We start from the raw sequence: 22625 nt of genomic DNA, 5'->3' as shown, positions 1-22625 counted from the left end.
CTTTTCCTTCTTGTCGTTTCCAAACCTACAAAGGAAGCCAAGTCAGGATCTGTACAAGCTCTCTAATGACTTCTACAGCACTCTGATGTGAAACATGCTTTCTCTTTGCATGTATGTTGTAATGTTACTGAGGTTTCTACCAGGTTTAGTGCATTTTTCCAAGCTGAGCAAGATCTGATCTTCTGCCGTAAGAAGGTGCAAAGAAAGGATTTGTTGACTAAAAGGAGGGTAATTCAGCAGAAGACTCCGGACTTTGTTTCACAAATCACATTACTTGAAGAAAGGAACAGAAACTTTTTGCTGCTTTCTCCAGGAACAGAGAGCTAGATTAAGTTAGTGCACAGTATGTTGTTACACTTCTAGCACTGCAGCTGCTTAGACTTCATGCCTTTTGGTAAGACATGGAAACTGTACATGGAGATAGTTCCTGCTGGAATAAAGAGACAGCTCCCTGCCTTCTATGCCAAAATCTGTTCAGTTTGGTTTTTTAACGTCTAAATATTGTACTGATTACATGAGTTGCTGAAAATGTCTCTCGGAGAGGGTATATGACTAAATATTTTTAAAGAAGCTAATTAAAATCTCTTGGCTTGTTGTTTCTTTATAGTGTTACTAAGTAATAGATGCTGGGAAGAGGTAGGTTGACTAAGATAAATTGAGTTTTTAAAATGTAGTCACAGACTAGATAGTTTTCTCTATTAACAATTATTCTCACTGTGGTTCCTGCCCATTTTTAACTGTGTTAAGCATATATTAAAAATATTTAATAGGATCCTTTTTGCCTGCATCACTGAGCCTGTAATACAAATAATTAAATTAGTAGAAGAGTTAGAGTCACTTCTTGTTTGCCTGAAACTTGAAGTTGTTTTGCTCCCCCATCCACCCCTCTGGGAGAGGATCATCTAATTGTCCAAACCCTTTCTCCACCCATCAAAAACAGTCATTTATGCAAAGTGGGACAGTTTCCTATGGGATCTCCTGTGGGAATTTGAAAGCACTCTCATTGAGTATTTTACTGTCTGCTTCATGTTGCTGAAGGAGTTACTATCTTTTCTTTGATGGCTGGAAAAATAGGACTTCACTCTTAGGCCTTTTGCCTAAATACATTTGTTTGAATACAAGGCTAGCCAAACAGATACATATAAAAATACTATGCTCACTTATTTTTTTTATAGGCTGCATACAGGTTTGTGTGATAATCCAAAGATTACAAAAAAGACAACAGCAGTGGAGGAAGACCAGTAAAACAACTTTGGGATTTGGAAGTTGTTTGTTGGTTCCCATGAATCCATCGGCAGACAGAACGCATAATAAAAAGTGCACGGGTTTGGATGTGTAGAGAGTGTCTGAAAAGTGGGTAACAACTCAATTTCCTTTAAACTGATGCCAGACTGCCTTTTGGAGAGTGTCCTGTTGTTTGGCCTAGGTTTCTGTTTTATCCCTACCTCGTGAATAACCAGACCCTTCAAGGGCTGGGGGTCACTTAGCTGTTGGAAATACTAACTCCCACTTTCCCAGAAGGACACATGGATTTGGGGAAGAAAGACACAGGCTGTCATCTGCTGACTCGTGGTTTAATCTTTATTTTGCACTTCCAGCTGATAAGACCACTTTGTGCAGAAGTAATACAGGAAATGATGCAGGGCAGAAACCAAGAGTGGCAGAAAGGGAAATGGAATGTACTGGCAAGGGCTCAGCACTGCAGACAAGCTCTCTGCTTCTTGGAAACTAAACTCTCCACATACATTGTGGTTTGGGTTTTATTTGTTTGGTTTTGTTGGTTTTCTCTTTGTCTGTTTGTTTTGTTTTTGGGGTTTTTTTTTTAGCTTAATATTAGTTTTGAAGCTTAGAGAAACTAGTGTACCAGCAGCCTGTGAGTTTTGTCCCCCTTGCCTTATCTTGCTGCTTGTTCAGGGCTTGGGGTGTGCTTCGGTTTTGTTTTGGAGGCAGGACTTCAGCAGGAATCCCTGGCTGGAGGCTGGTGCCCAGCTGGCTCCTGCTGAGCTGCATTACTTCCAAACTCACCTCCCAGTGCTGTGCCTAATGCTGTTCCTCCAGCTCCCAGCAGCTGCTGCCACAGAGATGCCACCGTAGCTTTGATGGTGAGGGTGAAACTTGCTTTGGAGCGTGTGATTGTGGGCGTGGGATGTGTGTGTGCTGCAGGATTTGATCCAAGAACTTAAGAGGATCTGTTGCCTGGGTCTGACTGCTTGGGGCTGCATCTGAGTGTCCTCTTAGTCTGTGCAGAGCTCGTGTACTAGCCCATGTTAGGGGCTGTATTTTCAGGCACTGATGTGAACATACAGTCTTAACAGACAGGACTTTCCCTTTTTCGCAGCAAATAGCTTGGTGAAAAATGGGTCAGGTCTAGGTAGAATGACATCTGCAAACATTATCAATGTTGAATGAAGTTTGGGTCGAAATGTAGACTTTGTACTTCCTCCTTTATTAGAGCTTCAACTCAAGCCTTTAAAATCTTTTTTGTTTATTTCAAATGGAACGAGAAAGCTTTACTTGATATACTACTGGAACTTGTAACTTTTGTGTGTAGAACTTGTATCCTTTGTTTGAAAAGTGCAGAAAAATGATACTTAAAGTATTGATTGAGATACAGACTATATATGAATTGAGAATAACCCAGTTACAAACATGTTAAAAGCCCATGCACTGGGGTTCTGGTAATTCAGTTCTTAAATTAGCACAGCATTTTAATGGAGCACTTTACGGTGCATGTAAGGATAAAGTAGACCTGGAGTAGAGTCAGTGACAGTAATGGAGTTTCAGTTCATTTAACAGTATAGCACATGCCCACGAAACAAAACAAATTCTTAAATTTGCCGCAGGCTCATGCAAATCTTCCCTTTGCATTAACATTATTATTTCAAATACAGTTCTTAGCATAAAAGAAATGGGATGTACCAGTTTGCAGTGTAGGTAGCTGTGACCTGTGTCTTAGTCTGTAATCATTATTCACATAAATGTAGTTTATGCATTCAGCCTAATAAAACTGAACTTCTGCAATTAGATAACTGTTCTAGTGACAAGTTAATTTGAAGAAAGTGGATGGTTTTCAGCTTAAAGTTCTTCAAATTTAGTGGTATACTATGAAACCATTGCAGTGCATGACAGTCATGAAAGTAAGTGTGCCATAGCATTTGCAATTTTAAGGTCTGCAATCTTTTCTTAGTCTAGCTGTGAAATCCTGTCTGATGTGGTTGTGCTGACACCTTCCATTCTCTGTGTGTATAGGTTGTTGCTTGGGTGTTTTTTTGTGTTGTTCTGATGGCAATAAAAACATTCATATCCTTTTCCCTTTCCCCCTTCCTCTGCAACCTGTTGGTATCCAGTCCAGGATATGTTTCCTGTCTTGTCTGTCTATTTGAAAGTCAGTGATGTGGTGCTCTTTGTCTCATTTTCCCCTCGCTGCCAGTCGTGGGTCTCTTCTGTTTCCCTTGCCAGAGCCTTTTGCCTGCTCCCAGCCTGGACAAGGACAAAACCTGCTGCTCACAGCTGGGGCTCCTTCAAATGTGGAATTCCTCCCCCTCTTGACCCATCGCTTTAGTCCCATTCCTTGTCTCCCAGCCTGAGGACCTACTGTGCTGTCTAAAATCCTCTTATCTGGACTTCCTTGTCCTTCCCACTCCTTCATGAGTCCTTGAGTATATCTGGCAGAGACATTGCAGCACAAAGGGTCAGTGGATAATCGGTGAAGTTCATGATAGCTTTCCCTCCTAGGCTGCTTAGGAGCTCGGAGGGCTCTTGGCTGGGTTGGACAGATGCAGTTTTCTTTCTCATGTGAGTGAGGGCTAAGATCTTGCTAGTTTCTTTTTTTTTTTTTGCTTTGTTCCTCAGAGTGAGTAAGAGGTAAAACTGAACTGGGTGGTGTTTTGTTGTTTGGTTTTGGGTTTTTTTTTTTCGGATTGAATTGTGCTTAGGTTCTAGGTGCAGGGATTTTTGAACTTCATGCCTGGCAGTTTGGAGAGAGCTGGGCAGCACATTGCTGTTGAGGAATATTGCTTCCAGCCGCTCTCTAAAATAATAATAAAAAAGCCCTAGTGATGCGGCACTGTTTCCTTGGGATGTTTTGCTGGTTAAGGCTGCAACAGCCGACAGGCAGATTGTAGAACCCCTCATACTTAAGAGTGAAAAATTTAAATTGAGGGACTGTTTTAGGCTAGATTTAATGTGAACTACATTTCTAGTATAGGTATGTACTGGGTTCAGCAGCAGATCCTGCTGCTTAAGTTCTCCTCAGATATGCCTTGAGTCCAGTCCTGGAGGTTGTCAGCATTTGCTGTTGTTTCGTTGGTTCTTTTTTGATCACACTACTCTTCTGGGTTGAGGTGGGGGATATTTTTAACTGCTGTATGTTAACTTGAAAGATGAAGTCCTATTTTTTTTCTCTTTCTCGGATACCCTCCTTTAGGCTGTCAACCAGAAGGATTTAGAATAATGAGAAGGTTGTGACGATCAAGGGGGATGTCAGCGCTGCCTTCCTGGGACTGGAGGATTGAAAAGGAGAAAGGACCAGAGCTGTTTGATCCAGGCTGCTTTTGACTGCTGACACAATCTGCTGTACCCTGGTGGTGGTGGAAGGACAGGGCAGTCGTTCCTGCTTGGTTCTGTGGTGTCACCACAGCAGGGTCACCATGAATGTAACAAGTTTATTCTCCTTCACCAGCCCAGCAGTGAAGAGGCTGTTGGGGTGGAAGCAAGGGGACGAAGAAGAGAAATGGGCAGAGAAAGCTGTTGACGCCTTAGTGAAAAAACTGAAGAAGAAAAAGGGTGCTATGGAGGAGCTGGAGAAAGCACTAAGCTGTCCTGGTCAGCCCAGCAACTGTGTCACAATTCCTCGTTCCTTGGATGGCCGGCTCCAGGTGTCTCACCGGAAAGGGCTCCCGCACGTCATTTACTGCCGAGTGTGGCGCTGGCCGGACCTGCAGAGCCATCACGAACTGAAACCTCTGGAATGCTGTGAGTTCCCCTTTGGCTCCAAACAGAAGGAGGTTTGCATCAATCCCTACCACTACAAGCGGGTGGAAAGTCCTGGTAGGTTCTTCCTTGTTTGTACATTTACACCTTATCTGAACAATGCAAAGTGTGGCAATTAATTATGTGACTCATCGGCTTAAATAAGCAAAAGCGGCTGTTTGCACATGTCAGATTCTTCCTCTGCAGTTTAGCTGGATGTAGGCATTAATTAGCAGTTCTCCCTTTCGTGGGGTGAATGCTTCACTTGTGTAAATGTTTTATCACTACACAGAGGTAGTCTTAATATGTGCCTCAGGCTGCTGGGCCTGGCATCCTCTGGGACTGTTGGTCCCCACTATCCCTCAGTTAATTTGTTGTGCAGATCTGTGATTTTGTATGAAATACTGCAGGCTAACATAAAGGATTTATTTGCATTATCTGTGCTTGAAAACCACTTTGACACCCAGCAGCAATAACACTGGTAGTAGTAGTAGTATTTTCAAATTATTTCACTTCATCACTTCAGTTTCTTCATCCTACAGAAAATTATATTGTTTTTAGTATCTCTCACAATGATTGCCTTTTAAAAAGACTTTGAGTTTAGACAGCAGATTATAGTCCCCTCAATTTGAACTTTGATAGCACTGTTTGTTTCATTGTATGTGGAATTCTACTGTCAGCTGTTTCGCAAACAGAGTTTGCTTACCTGTTACCCACTGCCTCACTTCTCTCCTTAAGGTGCCACCCATTCTCTCTCCAGTCTCCTTTTCAAGGGCCAAACCTCTTTGTGATAACTCCGTGCTTAATTTCACTCACGCATGTTTATTATCTGGGAATACTTCCAGGGACTAAGATGAACTGTGCTTGGATGTGTCATCACTGGTCCCCAGCTGTTTGTGAGGGTGTACAGGGACAGCTGCAGAAATACACTGCAGGCATGGGTGGACTTCCCTGCTTTAAATATGGGAAGTCCATCAGTGTTAGCCATTTCATAAACTCAGCAGCTAGCTGTAGGGTGGCAGGGATACACAGAACCGTGATGGAAATGAGGCTGTTGCAAGATTGTTTTGCTGTGGATGGAAATTGCATTTGTCTTGGATCTGCAATGCACAGTGCATATCTTCATGTTAAGTATTTCCCTTTGCTGTGTTAGTATTAACTTAGAAATCATGTGAATGGCAGATGCAATACCCATAATTTATGTATTTATGCAGCAGCAGCTTGAACAAGGGAACTCAGCACTGGAAAAACAGTTCAGAAAAAAAGATTTTAAAAAATCCTTAACAATTTCATCTTAAGTACAAGAGGGATAATAAAATAGTCATGTACTTGTACTGCTAGCTGTGTGCATATGTCTGGGTTGGTTGCTTGTGTTCAGTATTCCAAAATACTGAAAATTAAGATTCCTGGAACACCTATCTCTATCAGACTGAGCAACAGTTGGGCTCTTACTGTAATGCCAAATTACATGTTCTAACTCATTTTGATTTAGTATTGAAAACAATTACTGGGTTTCAGAACATTCTCATATGGACCATTTGTCATGTTTAAAACCAGGTATTTGTAAATATCCTGTCACTTCACAGAATCACTTAGGTTGGAAAAGACCTCTGAAATGATTGTGTCCAACCTTTGGCCAGGCACGACCATGTCAACCAGACCATGGCACTGAGTGCCACATCCAGTCTTTCCTTAAACACCTTCAGGGACGGTGACTCCCCCACCTCCCTGAGCAGCCCATTCCAATGTCTGATCAACCTTTCTGTGAAGAAATTCTTCCTAACATCCAACCTAAACCTTCCCTGGTGCAGCTTGAGACTATGTCCATATTCTTTGTTCACTTCAATGAGTTATGCGAGATAGAATAAAACTTCCAACAGATGTCTAACTAAAATGTGCATTTTAGGCTGGGTATGTAATGTAGGAGGGATTGGTGTTTAGTCAGCCACAGATTGTTTTGAGGGGTATTGCATGGAGGTGAATGGGAAAACAACTTTTGGAAACAGGTGGTAGCTGAACTCCCATTTGGCTTGGAGAGCTGTGCTCTGTAACTTCTGACTTCTTTTTTCCTGTCCCTTCCTTGTTCTTGCTGTCCTCCAAGCATGGTCTTTATCTTCATTTCCTGACAGTCACTCCCAAATTCTGCTAACCGTTTTTTTTCCATTTTTGTCAGGACATTAAAACACCATTATTGCCACGTAAGTGCTTGCACTTTGAGATTAATGGGTAGTGAGAATTCATGCATGAGTCACCACTTACAGCAATCTATGGACTCGAGCAGATACCAAGGTTTGTGTTTCCCAGAAGGCTTACAAATGTGCTTTCTCTTGACAAAGCAAAATTGGAAACTCAGATTGTGCATGGTACATGTTTTGTGTGAAAGGTACATTATGAAGTTCTGGCTCTGCTTGACAGTGTGGTCTCTGTTTAACTGTTTTGTGCAGAACCAGTGACTAGAGATCTGAAGGGTATGTTCCATGCAGGGGACGGCATCTATCCTTTCATTCTTCTGCAGATGGTTGTGTGATTTGTTTCAGTGTTGTGTAAGGTTTGCAGAATGGATTAGTGGTAAATCCTGAAATAGTGAAGTAAGGTAATGTTCTTGGTTGGGAAATCAGTGCTGTGGCTATGTCTCAGTTTCTACAGCGCCAGAGGCATGAATGGATTTTCTACCTTGACGTCTTATTCCATCGTCACGTTTAGCTTGTGAAGATAAGCTTGGAAAGCATGAGAACCGGCACTCTATGGTGTCTGCCAGCTACAAAGCTACACCTGAATCCAAGTCAGATTTTTCTGTTAGCCAGGCTAGATAGGAACAGCTTGTAAACAGTGAGAGGAGGCAGAAAACTGTCAGCAGTGTCAAACAGGGAATCTCCCAGTGTCCCTGCACGCAGAGGCTTTTTGGCACAGTTAACTTGGCAAGCTCAGTGCCCTCAGCTTGCTCACGTGGAACCAGATGGAGGCACAACAGTGTGGGGGCCCAGGGTGAAGGTGAAGAAGGGTGACCTTCCTGTGACACTGTGACACTCTTTCAGCCTGGAACCAGCGAGCTGATGGAGGGGTGCACGGACTGCTCCTGCTCCTTCGTTGTGCCAGCACAGCTGTTCCTGTGGCCTTGTGCTGAACCAGATCCCAGTCATTTTTCCTCTCCCCTGCTGTGTTATCTTTCAGGCTGATCAGGGCAGCACAGGGACTTTTGTTCAGGCTGCAGGAGCATCTGTACCAACAAGACCCTGGGGAGGACATCTGGGGAGGAGTGGAGGTGGACGGACATGAGAGGCAAAGTAGAGACTTGTTGCTGGGAGTGGGAATGCAACGTCGCACTTTGAGTGCCAGGAGGAAATATCTCCTCGAGATGGGTTAGAGTTAGAGAAGCTCACTGCTGCTGTTCCCTAGATCTGTTGTGTGCGGAATTATTTCTGGAGCAGGGTAGTTAATGTCTGTCACATTTCTCCCTTGGCAAAGCAAAGCAAGCTTTTAATTAAGGAGGGCAAGGTCTGAATTTGATGCCTCTTAAAAATTGGCACGCTTAGCTGAACTGGTGTGCTTGCTTGGCTGAATCTGCTGCTTCTTCTCAGTTTTACTTTTTGGTTTAGAGATACCTGTTGGGATTATCCTTAAGTATGATCAAGACTTAGGTGTAAAGGCACAAGGCTAAATAATTAGGTGTACTGCATACACAGAGGCTGTGAGGAAAAACCTGACATGATGTTTCTCATCCCTCTGAAAACGCCACAAATGACCTCTCAGGTTTTGCTGGAGAATGTGTAAAGTCTCTCCTGAGACATTTCCTTCCCGTCTTTTATTCCTTTGATTTCTGTGGAGATACAGCCTCTGCTGCTTGCCTCTGTCCTCAGTTATGTCAGTGGGACCAAATGAAAGCTATCATCGAGAATTTAAGGGGAAAAAAAGGCCTGGATCCTGTTTGCTCTAACAGCAAAACAACAGGAATGGAATACGGAACAGGGAGGATGAAGAGGTGCTTAAATTGACACTGCTATTAAAAATAATAATAATAAGTCACACCTCTAATGTGGCTTTAGGGGAGGAGGTTCAGTTCTTTTGCCTTAGCTAAAGGGGAAGGAAGGAAGATGAAGAAACTGAATATTCAACTTTCTTAAAGTGCTAGTGAATACTAGCTCTCGTCCCTTCTGATGTGGAATTGTGTTTGCCTCTACTAAGTGTCCCTGCCCATCATCCTGCTAGGTTCTGACTTTACAGTATTTTACAAAGGAGGCAAAAGAGAAATTAACTTAGTTCTCACGTTTAACGTGTGGTAGTGGTTGGAGGTGCAGTGTTTCGGTAAATGGCTATCCCCCATTTTTTTGCAATTACCAATGAAGCATGGATACAAAAGGCTGAATGGTTTTCCTCTGATAAGCTTGTCTTCTTCAGAGAGCTGCCCCCTCTATATCGAGGGGCTTTATGAAGCTGATGGTGCCAATGCTCCAGCCAAACCGGGGGCAAGCAGTGTTTGCCTTTTGGTGATGCCGGCAAATACGCTGTCATAAGAGCTGAATTTTCAATTCTGCCTGAAAACTGTGATGTTCCTTTCAATTATAACCATGAATTCAAAGCGTGTGTCTGCATCAGCAAGCGTGTTACTGGCCAGAAACATTTTACCTGTATGTACAGCCGCTTTTTGCCACAAGAACAGGCCAGGTCCCCAGGCTCTGAGGAGAGCAGTAGGTGTGTCAAGCTGGTTTTGCTCTTGGTGTGGACTCTCTGCCTATGACTTTAACCTGATTATTTTCATATTTGTCTTTGATCTCCTCTGCTTTTTGCTCTCAGTGAGGCTCTGTAAGGCAACACACCTACTGCAGGCTCCCACAGATCCAGGCCTGGTGGAGGATCATGCCAGCAGTGCCAGAAGAAGGGGAGAGAAAAAGGCAAATGGGAGGCTGCTTCTGGGGTGTAAGGCAGGGCAAAATTGCTGCAGCCCTTAAGAGTTTGTGTAGAACCAAGTTACAAAAATCCTTGTTCCTCTATGATTCCCGTGGCAGGATTTCTGTACCTCTGCAGGCTGGGGGTGAGGGAGCAGAGTGTCATCCCTGAGAAGCTTTGCTGTGCAGCCATGTGTGCACTTGGGTGTGACTTTAAAAATAGCATTGCTACAACAGGTGGGCACAATTATAGGATGGTTCCCCAAAATAGCAAAAGCAACTGTCAGTTTGCTTGGCAAGCAGAATAAAACTTCCTTCATTTTGGCTTTGCAGAATTCAGTTCTAAAATTCCCTACCAGAGCTGGGGGGGAGGAATTGAAATGATGAGGTGGAAGGAGGGAATGATCTAACAAGCAGGGCTTTCCTTGTCTAGCCTTACCATGTGTCAGAAAAAGAAACTGCAATGAAGGGATAAAAGCCATCAAAGATAGATTTCTCTCCTATTTTGTGTATGTTTTCTTTCTTCAAAATTGACCAGATACAGATGTTTCTTCTGATTTGAAAGACCAGACTTCCAAGTTTTAACCTGCTCAGTAGGATGGTGACTGTGGCTTTGGTACAGGTAATTTGAACTCTGGTCTGTGTAAATGTCGGAGTTAATACACACTGTGACTTCCTCGTGCATCACGACTGCTCCTCCACCAAATCTGCTTCAAGGACTCCCTCACTAATGTGCAGACAATTAGCACTAAATTCTGAAATTGACCTTGACAAATGTCAGTTTAATCAGAATGCCAGCTTATCAGAGCATCCGCAAATAAAATCTAATGTTAGCTGAATATTGTAATGCAGGAAATGTCCTCATGTTACTTGTCAAATGCATTTAGACCAGATGTCTGATGTAAAAGCAAAGTCAGTAAAGTAACAACTGTTTTGCCTTTTTTTTTAACACGGTCTTCATTTGCAACTACGCAAAATGACAAATCAAGCTGTGGGGTCTCCCAAAACTGCAGAATAAAATTAAGAATTGAGGAAACAAGGCAGCTGTCAGCTTTCTCCTGGAGTAGAAAGTTTGTCTTTCTGTCACCCAGAACAGGTTGCTGAATAGCTGCAATTTCTGGAACAGAGGTTTGGAGCAAAAGTCTCAAAGACTGGAATTTCTCCTTTTGAGAAACAGCAAAGCAAAGATACCACAGCCAAGGGTTATTGGAAGAGCTTTAAGTAGTTCGATCCTCAGAGATTGCTTTTGACACAATGCACATTAATTTTATATTTTTAACCAAGGATAACTCGGGCAAGGTGAGAAAACCTAATGACATAAAAAGTTTTGTCTCTACACAATGTTTTAGTGTTTGCAAGCAGGCTCTTGGCAAGGCCTTGCAGTCAGAATGCTTCAGTGGCTCCCCGGTGCTGCGGAGAGCAGCATGTTCAGCTGAGCATCTGTTGGTACCTGCTCTGTTCCCACCGTGGGACTGCAGTGCTCATCAGGATGCCACAGCCAGCTTCAGCTGCTGTGACCTCAAAGGCAGGAAATGAAGCTGGGAGTCTTCAGGAGAGTTCAGATTTGTTAGTTTAACACTGCTGCTGTCTTTTGTTGGTTTTGGGTTTTTGGTTTTTTTTTTTTCCTTCTCCTAACTCTTCCTTTTTGTTACAATTTAGTCTTTGCAGGATTTTCCTATTTCCAGATAGCATGAACTTTTGTTTTAGGATTTTCCTCCTTCCCAACCTGCAGTTCTGTTCATTCTGGCAAAATATATGTGGCTTTGCATAAATTCAGATGAAAATGCAGCTATGTAATGCTTGGAAATTAAAGTGCTCTGTCTAATGATAGTGTTGTTAGGTCTTCATTAGCACTGGGGACCCTGTTGTGGTACAAACCCTTTTACAGAACATATGTCAACCAAGTCAGGGTTTTTAAGAGCAAAAAGTGCAGCACCAATTGCTTAAGTTTCTCTTTTTTCATTTATTTCATAAATAATTTTTTTAACGGAAGAAATAGAATCTACTTTGGCAAGGGAAGTGGATCAAAGTCTGCTTTCTTATATGTGGCCCCTTTGTATTTCATTACATGGTCTTTCAATTTCCATACGTGGAAAGAGAGAGATACCTACCCAAAATCTCACATACCATGCAAAGGGTGTGGAAAAAACAAGCCCTTGAGGGAAGCTAGCTGTCATCTGGGCTTGTGTAAGATAAGCAAAACCCATCTGGATAGAAAATATGCTTCTTTGAAAGTACAGCAGGTCCTTTGGATTGGATTAGTTTGGGGTTTTTCACAGAGAAACTTAAAAAAAGAAGTTATGAACATAACTTGGAGACTTTCTGTGTTTGCTAAAATCATTATCTCTGGAATGTGAGAATAGAACAAGAAAGAAAAGCAAGATCTTTATTTAGGATAGCACAGCTGTTAGTTTTCTGAAGAAGAACAGGGTGACATGCAGAAGATAAAAAGAGTAGAGATCAGTAAGTTTCTTCAAAGGCCACTATTACATTTTCATAAAAGCATTTCTTCCTTGGTGTGGTTAGAACATTTATCTGAAAAGCCAGGTTGCCTTTGGTCTATCTTCTGTATTTTTGGCATTCTTGGCTCCTAGATGAAATAGCCCTGTGGGTTAAATTGCCCTGTAGCTCTAATTTCTTTAATGCAGCTCCTCTTGTTTGGTGCAGGCATACTTGGTCTTATTTGCATGGTAAAAACAAGCTCCCCAATTCCCAGGCTGTCTTGACAGACACGGGATCTCAGCTGCAGTTCCACAAACATACCCAGCCTCCTTCCTGGGGGTTTATTATTCCCCTCTTCCTTACTAGTGACCTTTCTGGTAGTAGTCACGTATTAAATCTCAACTCCAGGTCCACATTGAGAGAAAAACTTGGGAGCAAAATTTAGCCACAGTACAGCACATAAAACCTTTTAATCCGGTGTTTGAAGAATTACAGAAATCAAGCTGTCGGATGACTTGTGGTTCTACTCCATTAACTTTAATGAGGTTGAGTTGGCAAATCTGTTGCAGCAGCTTTTTAAGACAACAGTGTATTCAATATTATGTTTCCTTTAAATATATGCTGATGATACTGATGTTAAATTACAATAAAAATTAATTTTCTTTTTTTTTTATCAGTGTTCCCTTCCGCTGAAGAGGAAGGGAGGAATTGTGTTTGCAAATGGTTAGAGCCACATCCTGCAGAGGTCTGCACAGCAAAGATGTGCACTGCTTCATTTATTTCATAGCAACAGGTGTGCTGGCTTAGCACTGAATAACTCTCTCATGCTCTCTCCCCTTCAATTATACCTCTTCCTGGAGCTGGCAGCTGCAGCAGAGATCAGCCTCCTCCCCTGCTGGACTGAGCCTCAATAATTTGTTTTTCCATGTGGCTGAGGTCTGCAGCCTGACCAGAGGCTCAGTGCCTTACACAGGGGCAAAGGGAGCAAGAAAGGTGTGCATCTCCCTTCCTGGTGTGATCTCCCATGCTCCAAAGGGCCCAGTCCCTGCTCATGTCTTTACTCCTGAGTGAACAGCACTCAGATTAACTCCTCTGTGGCTTCACTAGGAGCAGCTGCCCTGCAAAAAAGCTGGAAGCTGCAGAGAGATCAGCTTATGGCAGTGAGTGACTTGGACTAATTGGAGCACTGCAGTCTGTCCCACCTGATGTGGCCTTTCAGGGCTTTTCCTCATTGAAGGTTTTGTGTATGCAGGGAGTATGTGAATTAGGGGCAGCACTTAAAGGAAATTCTGCAATGATATTTTTGAGACTATTTGTGTTGTATCAGAACCAGCTGTATTCTTTTTCCCCCCTTTTCTGTGTGTACTTTGAAGAAGTTGGCATTTAATCGCTTGAGGTTGACAGAGTCGGACAAAAAGTGTGGGTTTGCATGAAGGACACCTGGGAAAAGGAGACTTGTTTTTATCTCAAGTCCTTCTAAACTTTGCCAGTGGTTCTGCCCAACAGGAGAAAACATGTATACATACCTTGGGAAAATCTGGCACTGCATTAATTTAATTACAGAAAACATACAGAAAATATCCTGTTCCCCTGCTATTTTAAAATGCTGTGAATCATGTGGCTTCCTCTGATGTCATGTGTGTCATTGTTTGATGTGAGGTAGGGGATGGGAAAGGTAGGTGATGTACTTTCTGCACAAATGAACTCCATAAAAGTTAATGGTTTGACCTTCATCCATAGGAAAGGAAGAGATAGGAAAGCTGTGTTTTTAATGCTTAGAGAAGTGAGGAAGAACCATAAAGACAGGAAAGGGAAAATACATTTTAACAAATGATCTCATTGTTAATTTTTTCGCTGGTAATTTATTAGCCCGGCAAATGTTGACTATGACAATTAAATAGCACTTGACCTAGCTGCAAAAAGGACTGCCTGGTTTAACAGAACAAGCTTAATTTTGAGAAACCCTAATATTCAGTGAGCTTGGCTCTGACATGTTGAGCATAAGGGGATTTGTGATGTTCACCTGAATGCTGAGCAACTTTTTTTTAACTGCCTTTTCTAGCGGCATGTCAGAATGGTTGTGTTGGAGCAAGAAATGGTCTGCACAGCTGGGGGAGATGCAGCTTCTCCTGGGATGTTTTGCAATTGAGAACTTCCATAGAATGACAGATGGATGTGCTTTGTTTCAGAAAGCGCCATAATTAGGTCATTTGTCTATGCCTTGTAAAGTGGAGTTGGGTTTTTTGACATCTAAACAAATCTACTTAAGGGTGACATCTGCCTCAAATATTTGAGATCTGTTGGAATCTCAGTGAAGCTGCTCTAAGAAATTGAGAGATCAGATCAAACGCTTAAAACCTGCTTCTGCAGCCTTAATTTCAGTAGTGAGGGTTTGGGTTTTTCCAGTGTATGTTCAATGAAGCTTTCTGGGATCAGACTGCTCCTGCATTCATGCCACCAGCAGGCAAAAATGGGAGCTTAATTTCTCTCTTAGACAAATGCAGAAAAAACCACTTCTTTTCTTTTTAGTTAATCTGTGACTTTAGGAATAGAGAGTGAGTTTGTAGTGTGGCATTTATATACCTTTTAAGCATGAACCTAGACCTCACACCTGGTGTATGTGTTGAGTGGCTATCCTGGAACTCTCGGACTCTAGGACACTAAAGTAAATACCTGAGTGCTGCTTCTGTAATAGCAAAGTGCTGGAAGAGTAAAGATGCCCCAGTGTCCTGGAAGAACCTGTTTGTCATGTGAAGAAAATGTTATTTGGTTGGGGTTTTTTTTGGCAATTAGTTTGTAATTCAGGCTTTTAATAAAGCAGCCGTCTCCAAAACACCTTTCTTAATCTGAATGATAGCTGTGTCTGTATAAGCTTGTTGACTACACATGCTCCTGTTCATCTTCTGTGTGCCCAGGTGTCGAGGCCGGAGCAGGAGTCTCAAGGAGAGGGAGCGGTAGCCTTGGCTTGTTTTCCCTGGGTTTTGTTGTGTTTTTGGCACCCTCTCTCGAGGGCAGACTATCCAGGGGGGATTTCTTCCAGTCCTGCTCAGACATGGAGCTGGGAGACGAAGGTTCCAGAGGGGGAAGTTGTGAAGAGGACTTGCTTTTTTATTTCACTTCCACTGCTTTGTGCATGGACCTCCCTGTCCCAGACCTTGCCTCTCCTCTTCTATCCATCACCCAAAAATTTCTGTGGAAAGAAGAGCTTTTAATCCTTCGGTTTGCTTGGCCTTTGCTGTGAGGCACTCAGATAGAAGCTGAGGAACTGGAAAAAGACTTGATTCTTTTATCTTAGTGTATCTGGTATCACGTTCATATTCCCAGTTAGAAAGAGACCTTTGTTTCGCTGCTGAGAAGGCTTCAGAAGCCTGGTGCGACTCGTAGTTTCTGATGTTTCTCTGATCCCATAGTAGCACATAGTTGCAGCTCAATTGCTGCTCAGTTGGTTTTTTTGAACTACATAATTTTGTTTAAATTACACATTTTGTAAACTGACTTGAAGAGTTAATAGCTGTTTTAATAGTAACTTGTAAGAACATAGTCCAGGTTAAAAATAAAATTACAGCTGTTGGGACCAGACAGAGTTCAAGGCTTATTAGTATTGTCTTCAAGAAAAAAAAAAAAAAATCTGTTCTTATGAGCAAGGGTTTGGGTTCCAGGCCATTAGGTGATTAGCTGGATGACAAGTGAGGCAGGAGGAACTGCATGTCAGCATTGTCAGGCTCTTCCCAGCATCTCTTTGTGCGAGCAAGAGTGAAACACAGAGCTGTGGTTTGCTCTTGGCTGCTCTTCACTGGCCCTCTGTGGAAACAAGCTCCCATCTGGCAAACCAGGGAGCTGCGGGTTCGAGCTGTGCAGTAACCGGATGTAAGGGAAAGAGGTCTTGCTTGGACATGTGCTCCTAGGTTTGACTGCCTTGTTTCTGAGGCAGATGCGGATATGCCGGGGGCAGTAAGAATGTGGGGTTTTCCCCCCTGTATACCTTTAGAACTGAGTCTCCAACGCTGTGGCTTTTCTCTCTATCTCCCTTTGCAGTTCTTCCTCCGGTGCTGGTCCCGAGGCACAGCGAGTACAACCCCCAGCACAGCCTCCTGGCGCAGTTCCGCAACCTGGGACAGAACGAGCCCCACATGCCGCACAACGCGACTTTCCCGGACTCTTTCCAGCAGCCCAACAGTCACCCGTTCCCCCACTCGCCCAGCAGCAGCTACCCAAACTCTCCTGGAAGCAGCAGCAGCACCTATCCTCATTCTCCAGCCAGCTCAGACCCGGGAAGTCCTTTCCAGATGCCAGGTACAGTCAGCTTCCCTTGAGAACGGAGAAGGTGGTTGGACATCACTGCTGGTTTTTTGCTTAATAACACCAAATGATCAGCCAACACTTGTGTTCAATAGCAAGCTAAGAGATGGAAGGTGATAAAGAGTAGAGGATCTCTTTGGTAATATTGAAGGCTTTCAAACACGTTTAAAACGTTACAGTAGAACTCTGGTGAGGTGTGGAGCGGGATCCAAAATATCCTGGGGACCAGTTCAGCAGTTTAGCCCACAAAGTGTAGTGTTCAATGCACCAGGAGTGTGATGCTAGACATCATCCTTGCTTATGATCATAAGTTCAGCGCAAGGCTTTAGTTCTGCAGAAAAAGGATATTTCTCAAGGTGATCACGTTATTACTACTTGATAAACAATTTCTTCTCATAGCGGTGTAATTCCAAGAAGCAAATATACTTCTTTATAAAAGAAGTATATTTGCTTCTTGGAATTTTTTCAAAAAAATGGGCCCTTAAAATAACTCCTCAGTCTGTTTAGCTGCCTACAGAGAAGAGCCTTCCTTTGTTGACTGGCGTTTGTAGAAAACTCCATGAAGCTGCCTTTTTTTAGTCTTTACACGTTGCTGGATAAAAGTACTACAGAAAAAGTCTGTGGTGGATTTCTTGATCTACATGCTGGGAGAAGGATGCAGCACAAATGCTTTCTGATGTTGTTTGCCTGTTTCCTTCAGGGGCTGAGGGGAGGGGATGTGTAAACAAAGTAGCAGATTTGTGAAAATCTGTTTCCTATTACATTTAATTAATATCCATAGATTGCTCCTCTTGATAATTGTTGCAAATTTTTCTCTTGTGAGTGAAGGCTACTGGATTTGCTGGAAGGAAGGAAAGAGTTTGCATTGGCTTTTCTAAAAAAAAGTGAGAATTTGCTGTGAAACCAGCTGTCTTTTTTTTTTTTCGTTTTTTTTAAACATGATTGCTGTGGTTGGGGCTCTTCCAACAGAGATAAAGACCTACCAAGGTCTTACTGAATGCTGGCTTGGGGAAGTTCACTTGATCTTTGAAGGTCTGTTCTGTCCACATGCCCTTAATGTCAGCAGCTGCAGTGAAGAAATTGAGTTAGAGGGGAGGTCAGGATACTGATGTCCTTGATGGTTAGCCCTGGACAGTTGTCCATCTTGCACTAATGGGGAAAGAGGCTGACTTCTGGAAAATACAAAAAAAAAAGGGGGGGGGGCAAAGCAGTTAGCCTTGAAAACTTTCAAGATTCTGGTTAATTTGTTGCCCATGGCCTTGGAATCTTGTGCATGACCAAGATTATGTTTGCACACACGCAAGCATTTAAGGCTTAGTAAAACATGAGACTCAAAATCCAGTGCAGTTTGTTAAGCTTTTAATGCAGCCTGTTGCCATCTCTGTCTTTCTCTGCTGCTTTCTCATCCAGCTGAATGTGTTCAAGTAAGGGAATTAGCCAGGCACCTGCCAGCATTAGATGTAAAGCTCTCAACAAATTACCTGCTAAACAGTGAGTGAGTTAATAAATTCCATGAACGTGTGTTTTCTTAAATACATTAAAAAAAAATCCAGACAAAACCATCACTCCACAGAAAAACCCCAAACTTACAGAGCGTTTTCCTGCCTTTTGTTGATGCTAATTTAGTTTTCAGAGTTTTGGAATCCCCTCTGATTATTTGCTGTGGTAGTTTGCAATCCATTCTCTCAGTAATGGAAGTAAGTGTGCGATGAGCAGCAGCAGAGACAGCACAGTGGTAATCTATTCCCAGCTTTGGCAGCAAAAGCCTGCAGGGATCAAGCAAGGGTTTCTCACTCTTGGATGTACCTCTGTGCAATTGATCCGGAGGAGAGTGTCCTCTGGTGTCTTGGGAAATGGTGACATTGGCAACTTCCTGGAGCTTCTAAGAAATCTTTTGGGAAGCTTTCACAGGAGTGGAATAGGCAGCTGAAGGGCAGTGCTGGCTGGGACACTTCAAACAGGGCTGAAAGCTGGATTTTAATGGGTGTGGTCAGTGTGCACCGGCTTCTGTGCTGGTGATGGAGCCCTGAATGGGACAGGACAGAGACACTGACAGAGAAATTCCAGACCCACAAGGCCACTTCTGTAGAATTCGGGTTCCTAAACACTTCTACTATTCCCAGTCTAGGGACACAGAGCTAAATACTTTGCACTGACGATGACAAGGTCCTGGATATAGCTGGGATGTTTAAATAATTTCCTGGTAGAATTGTGTTGGCTACAGAAAAGCTTGAACTGAAAGTCTTCTGCCCCAGCTTCTGTTCACTTTTAACAAATTCAGTATCTACTCCTGGCTGGGCCTGAGACCTCTTCGTGCCCTGATGTTTGTATGGCACCTCCAGCCTGCAGAACTGTGGGTTGGAAACACAGCTGAACTTTCTTTTGTGGCTTTTTGTGGGGGGTGAAGTGACTTGTTTTTATTGCAGTTGTGCTTAATATGCACACTAATTCTTTGCTTTCCTTATTTGAGGTCCCGGATTGCTTTTTCAGATTTCTGGTGGGTGGAAGTTTATAGCTGAGTCAGGCTGGAAGCATTTCCAGGCTCAAACTGTTTATGTGGATGTGTAGATGTGCTTTCAAGAGAGGAAAGGACTCATGTGTCTCTGCCTTTTCTATATTTAGCTGATACTCCCCCGCCCACTTACCTGCCTCCGGAAGATCCGATGACACACGATACCTCCCAGCCCATGGATACCAACATGATGGCACCTGCAATTCCCCCTGACGTGCACAGAGGAGGTAAGAACACTTCCTTCATGTTTCCTGCTTCCCTTCTTAAGAGTAAAGAACCTCCAGAACTTACGAGTAATAACTGAGTTTTAATTTTGGACGGATGTTGTTCATGAAAGTTTTTGTTTTTGAAAGAAATGGCCATGTAATTTTTCTTCTGCTGTTGTAAGGGATGAAATAGTAAAGCTGGAGATTATTTATAAATGTAAATATATATTTAAGACAGGAATCTATCCCATGACTCTTTAAAAATGTAAAATGTACGGGGTTTATTACTTTCTTACTCCCAACCAACTCAAAGACCAAAGTAATTTTGTTTTCTGTTGGGAACTTCCACTAATCCCTGAATGGAAAGAACTGCTATGAGACTGAAGAATACAGAGTTATCTGCCTGAGGTGTGGCATTGCTACAGGCTTTTAAAATTCTGTATGAAATAAAGGCCTGTTGCTTTAGGTACTGTGACACACACACCTTTTTACGCGTTGCTTGTTAAAGCCGCGGCAGCAGCCGTGGCTGCTGAGTAAAGGATTCTGTGCATTCATCATCACATTGTGAGAACTGGCCCCTTCAGAGAACGCTTCAGCTCACACAGTTGTGGCCCATGCCAAGAAAGAGCAGCAAGCTGGTGCTGTGCCAGAACCATTATCAAGATCACGAGCATATGCACAATTTAACTGCTGTGTTCTGCATGTTTTGGTGTTGGTGAGGTTTTCGGGGGATTTTTTGGTACTTGTTTTGCTGCTAAGCTCAGTGGCTGGTTTCAGGAAGTGTATCTGCCCTTTTAGGACAATTTGGATGGCTTTTGGCTTAGCCTGTTTACTCTCTGCTTGGAATGAGTTTTGCATGTGATAAACTCCATCTGTAGCACCTCCACTTTTTGCTGATCACACAAATTACACTTTGTGTGTTTGAGTAGTTTGCAGGAATTTTGGGCCAGAAATTTACTCCTCCAAAATACAGTTATCAAACTTTATGCCTAACTGCAGACCTCTGTATGTGTGTCCCTCTCCCAAAATGTGTATTATAGAATTCCTCTAATATATGAGAGATGACAAAGAAAAGAGGGTTTACATTTTTCTTCTTGCTCTTTATCATTCAGCCATTTCAAAATAAAAATTTTCTGTTGATATTTTTCCCTTCTAGTAGTTTAGTACAATGATTTTCATCTCTGTCCCTTCATTAAAAAGACTTTTGGGTGCTTTCACATGTTTATTATTCACATATGTATGCTGTGATTGCACTACTTAAAAAAAAGTCTCCTGCAGGTTGCAGAAGGAAAGTTTTTACTGTGAACTTACTGCACCATTTTTTGTTGCAAACTTTGTAGAAGCGTGTTCTTCACGGTGATTTGTTAGTCTTAAGAGATTTGATTTAACAAGCTGCATCCTGTCAATGAAGTTGGGTAATTTCCATTGTTGGCCCATGCTGGGAATAGAGAGACTGAACGCACCTGCTCTGCATGACTTAAAGCAAATGTAAGGAAGTCAGTATGAAATCTGTGTGAGAGAGATATGATTAATTCTGTAAGAATGGCCAGCTGGCAAGATTTCTTCCTGACTTTGAGAACTGGGGCAAAGCTGCAGCTTTGATAATTGCTGGCATCTTTATGGGAATTAAAAATGTAGTAACCTCTTACTAAATATTAAAGACTGGGGTTTTTTTTGTTTTTTTTGTTTTTTTCCTTTTCAACAGTGATGTGAAGGGATAGAAAGTGCCAGAGTGTCAGGAAAGATCAGCTTTTTACCAGTGTTTTTAGGCAAGTTATTAGCAATAAACATTCTGCTCAGAAGTTTTTCCATAGGATGTAGGATGTGTTATCCTGCTCTTGATTATTTGCCACCTTTTGTATCTACTGTGTACTGCTGGTTTGAGGGGGACTTTTGTTTTTTTGTTTTTGTAACAAAAACTCGTAGTGGTCTGATCTGTGAACAGAGGAAAATATGAACACTAATCTCAGTTGATTGATATCAGTAAAAACTTGGAGCTGGGAGAAAGAAACCTCTGGCCAGAAAAAAACAAGTTTTCCCATAATACCAGTCTGATTCTCATTTTAGCACTTTGCCCTCTAGGTGGGATCTGCAAAGTTGGTGTTTTAGCAGCAAGTCCAACTTTTCTAGTCTTAGTAGTGAAATAGTATGCTTCATTTAAAAGAAGGCACACATAAAGCAACCACAACCCCTCAGTAGCTTTCTTTTATTTGGGGATGTGCTTCATGCATGTTCTGCAGACAAATATCAATCTCTCTAAGGTCTTTTGAAGTCTCCTACCCTTTTCCCAAAAAACCCTGGAGAAAGATTTGGTCATGCTCTGACTGCTGAAAGATTGATCTGCTGACTGTGTATTTAAGCTGCCTTGCTGTACTTCTCTGTAAAGTGAGGAATGGTCTTTGATGCGGTTGTGTGATGCTGTTTCTTCCTGTTGCTATACAACTTTGCAGTAAGCAAAAAGGTGACTTGTAGTTCGTTTGCAAAATGAACTGAAGTAGAAATCCGTCTACTGAATAGGAAAAAAGCTGAGTTGTACAGTTACAGCATTTTTCTGCTGTCTGGGCCTGCACTGTAGCATGTTCTAAGAAACTGGGGCAGGGATATTGGGACACTGCTTGGGGATGAGCCCAGGTGCTTTCTGTACTTTCCTGTTCATACCTAGTGCCAGCCTTTGTCTCTTCTGAGTCTCGAGTTGAAATCATTTTACACTGCGTGGCCCAAATCTGCAGGGTTACGGCTCTTTCCTCCTCAGGCCCGTGTTCCAGCACTGTTAGGCTGTAAGGTTTCCATTGTGGCTTTCCAGATGTCCAGGCAGTCGCTTACGAAGAGCCGAAGCACTGGTGCTCCATCGTCTACTACGAGCTGAACAACCGCGTCGGGGAGGCGTTCCACGCGTCCTCCACCAGCATCCTGGTGGATGGCTTCACCGACCCCTCCAACAACAAGAACAGGTTCTGCCTGGGGCTGCTCTCCAACGTCAACCGCAACTCCACCATTGAGAACACCAGGCGGCACATTGGCAAGGGTGAGCTGGGGATCCGGCCGTCCCTTTGGGATGGGGCTGGTCTTTCCCGAGACGTGACAACCTGGGCCGCTTCCCTCGAGAGTAAGCTGCTCTTCCCTAGCATGTGGGAGAAGTGCTTGTGTTGGTAAACATATAATTTTCTGGCCTAGTCTTATAAACAAAGTATTGTTCCTACCTGGGGTGTAATTACGGGAAGCTTTTACCCGTAATCAATTTCTAGTTGCCTGAAGGCTATCGAAATCTAAATTAGAGGTTAAGGCAGTTTGTCTAATGAAACGCCTTGATTT

General features: G+C 42.8%; 1 protein-coding gene across 9 annotated transcripts in view; it reads left to right on the top strand.

Moving 5' to 3' along the window:
• The window catches only part of SMAD1 (SMAD family member 1), a 77570-nt gene that overhangs the window by 50243 nt on the left and 4702 nt on the right, over positions 1–22625 (top strand). For 7 of the 9 annotated variants that reach the window (XM_066186540.1, XM_066186538.1, XM_066186533.1 and 4 more), the window contains exons 2-5: positions 4427–5049; positions 16332–16589; positions 19218–19334; positions 22117–22338. In XM_066186540.1, the coding sequence (XP_066042637.1) occupies positions 4650–5049; positions 16332–16589; positions 19218–19334; positions 22117–22338 (997 nt within the window). In that variant the 5' untranslated portion in view covers positions 4427–4649. Of the gene's footprint in view, positions 1–2080; positions 2103–3772; positions 3796–4426; positions 5050–16331; positions 16590–19217; positions 19335–22116; positions 22339–22625 lie in introns of those variants that run through there. The other 2 variants (XM_066186541.1, XM_066186536.1) reach the window with 2 other exon arrangements.

The sequence above is a fragment of the Chamaea fasciata genome, unplaced genomic scaffold (assembly GCF_029207755.1).
Source record: "Chamaea fasciata isolate MVZ Bird 193981 ecotype frontalis unplaced genomic scaffold, bChaFas1.0.hap1 SCAF_6, whole genome shotgun sequence".
Lineage (NCBI taxonomy): Eukaryota > Metazoa > Chordata > Aves > Passeriformes > Sylviidae > Chamaea > Chamaea fasciata.
Note: the sequence above shows the minus strand (reverse complement) of the source record. Positions and strands in the feature narration are given on the sequence as shown.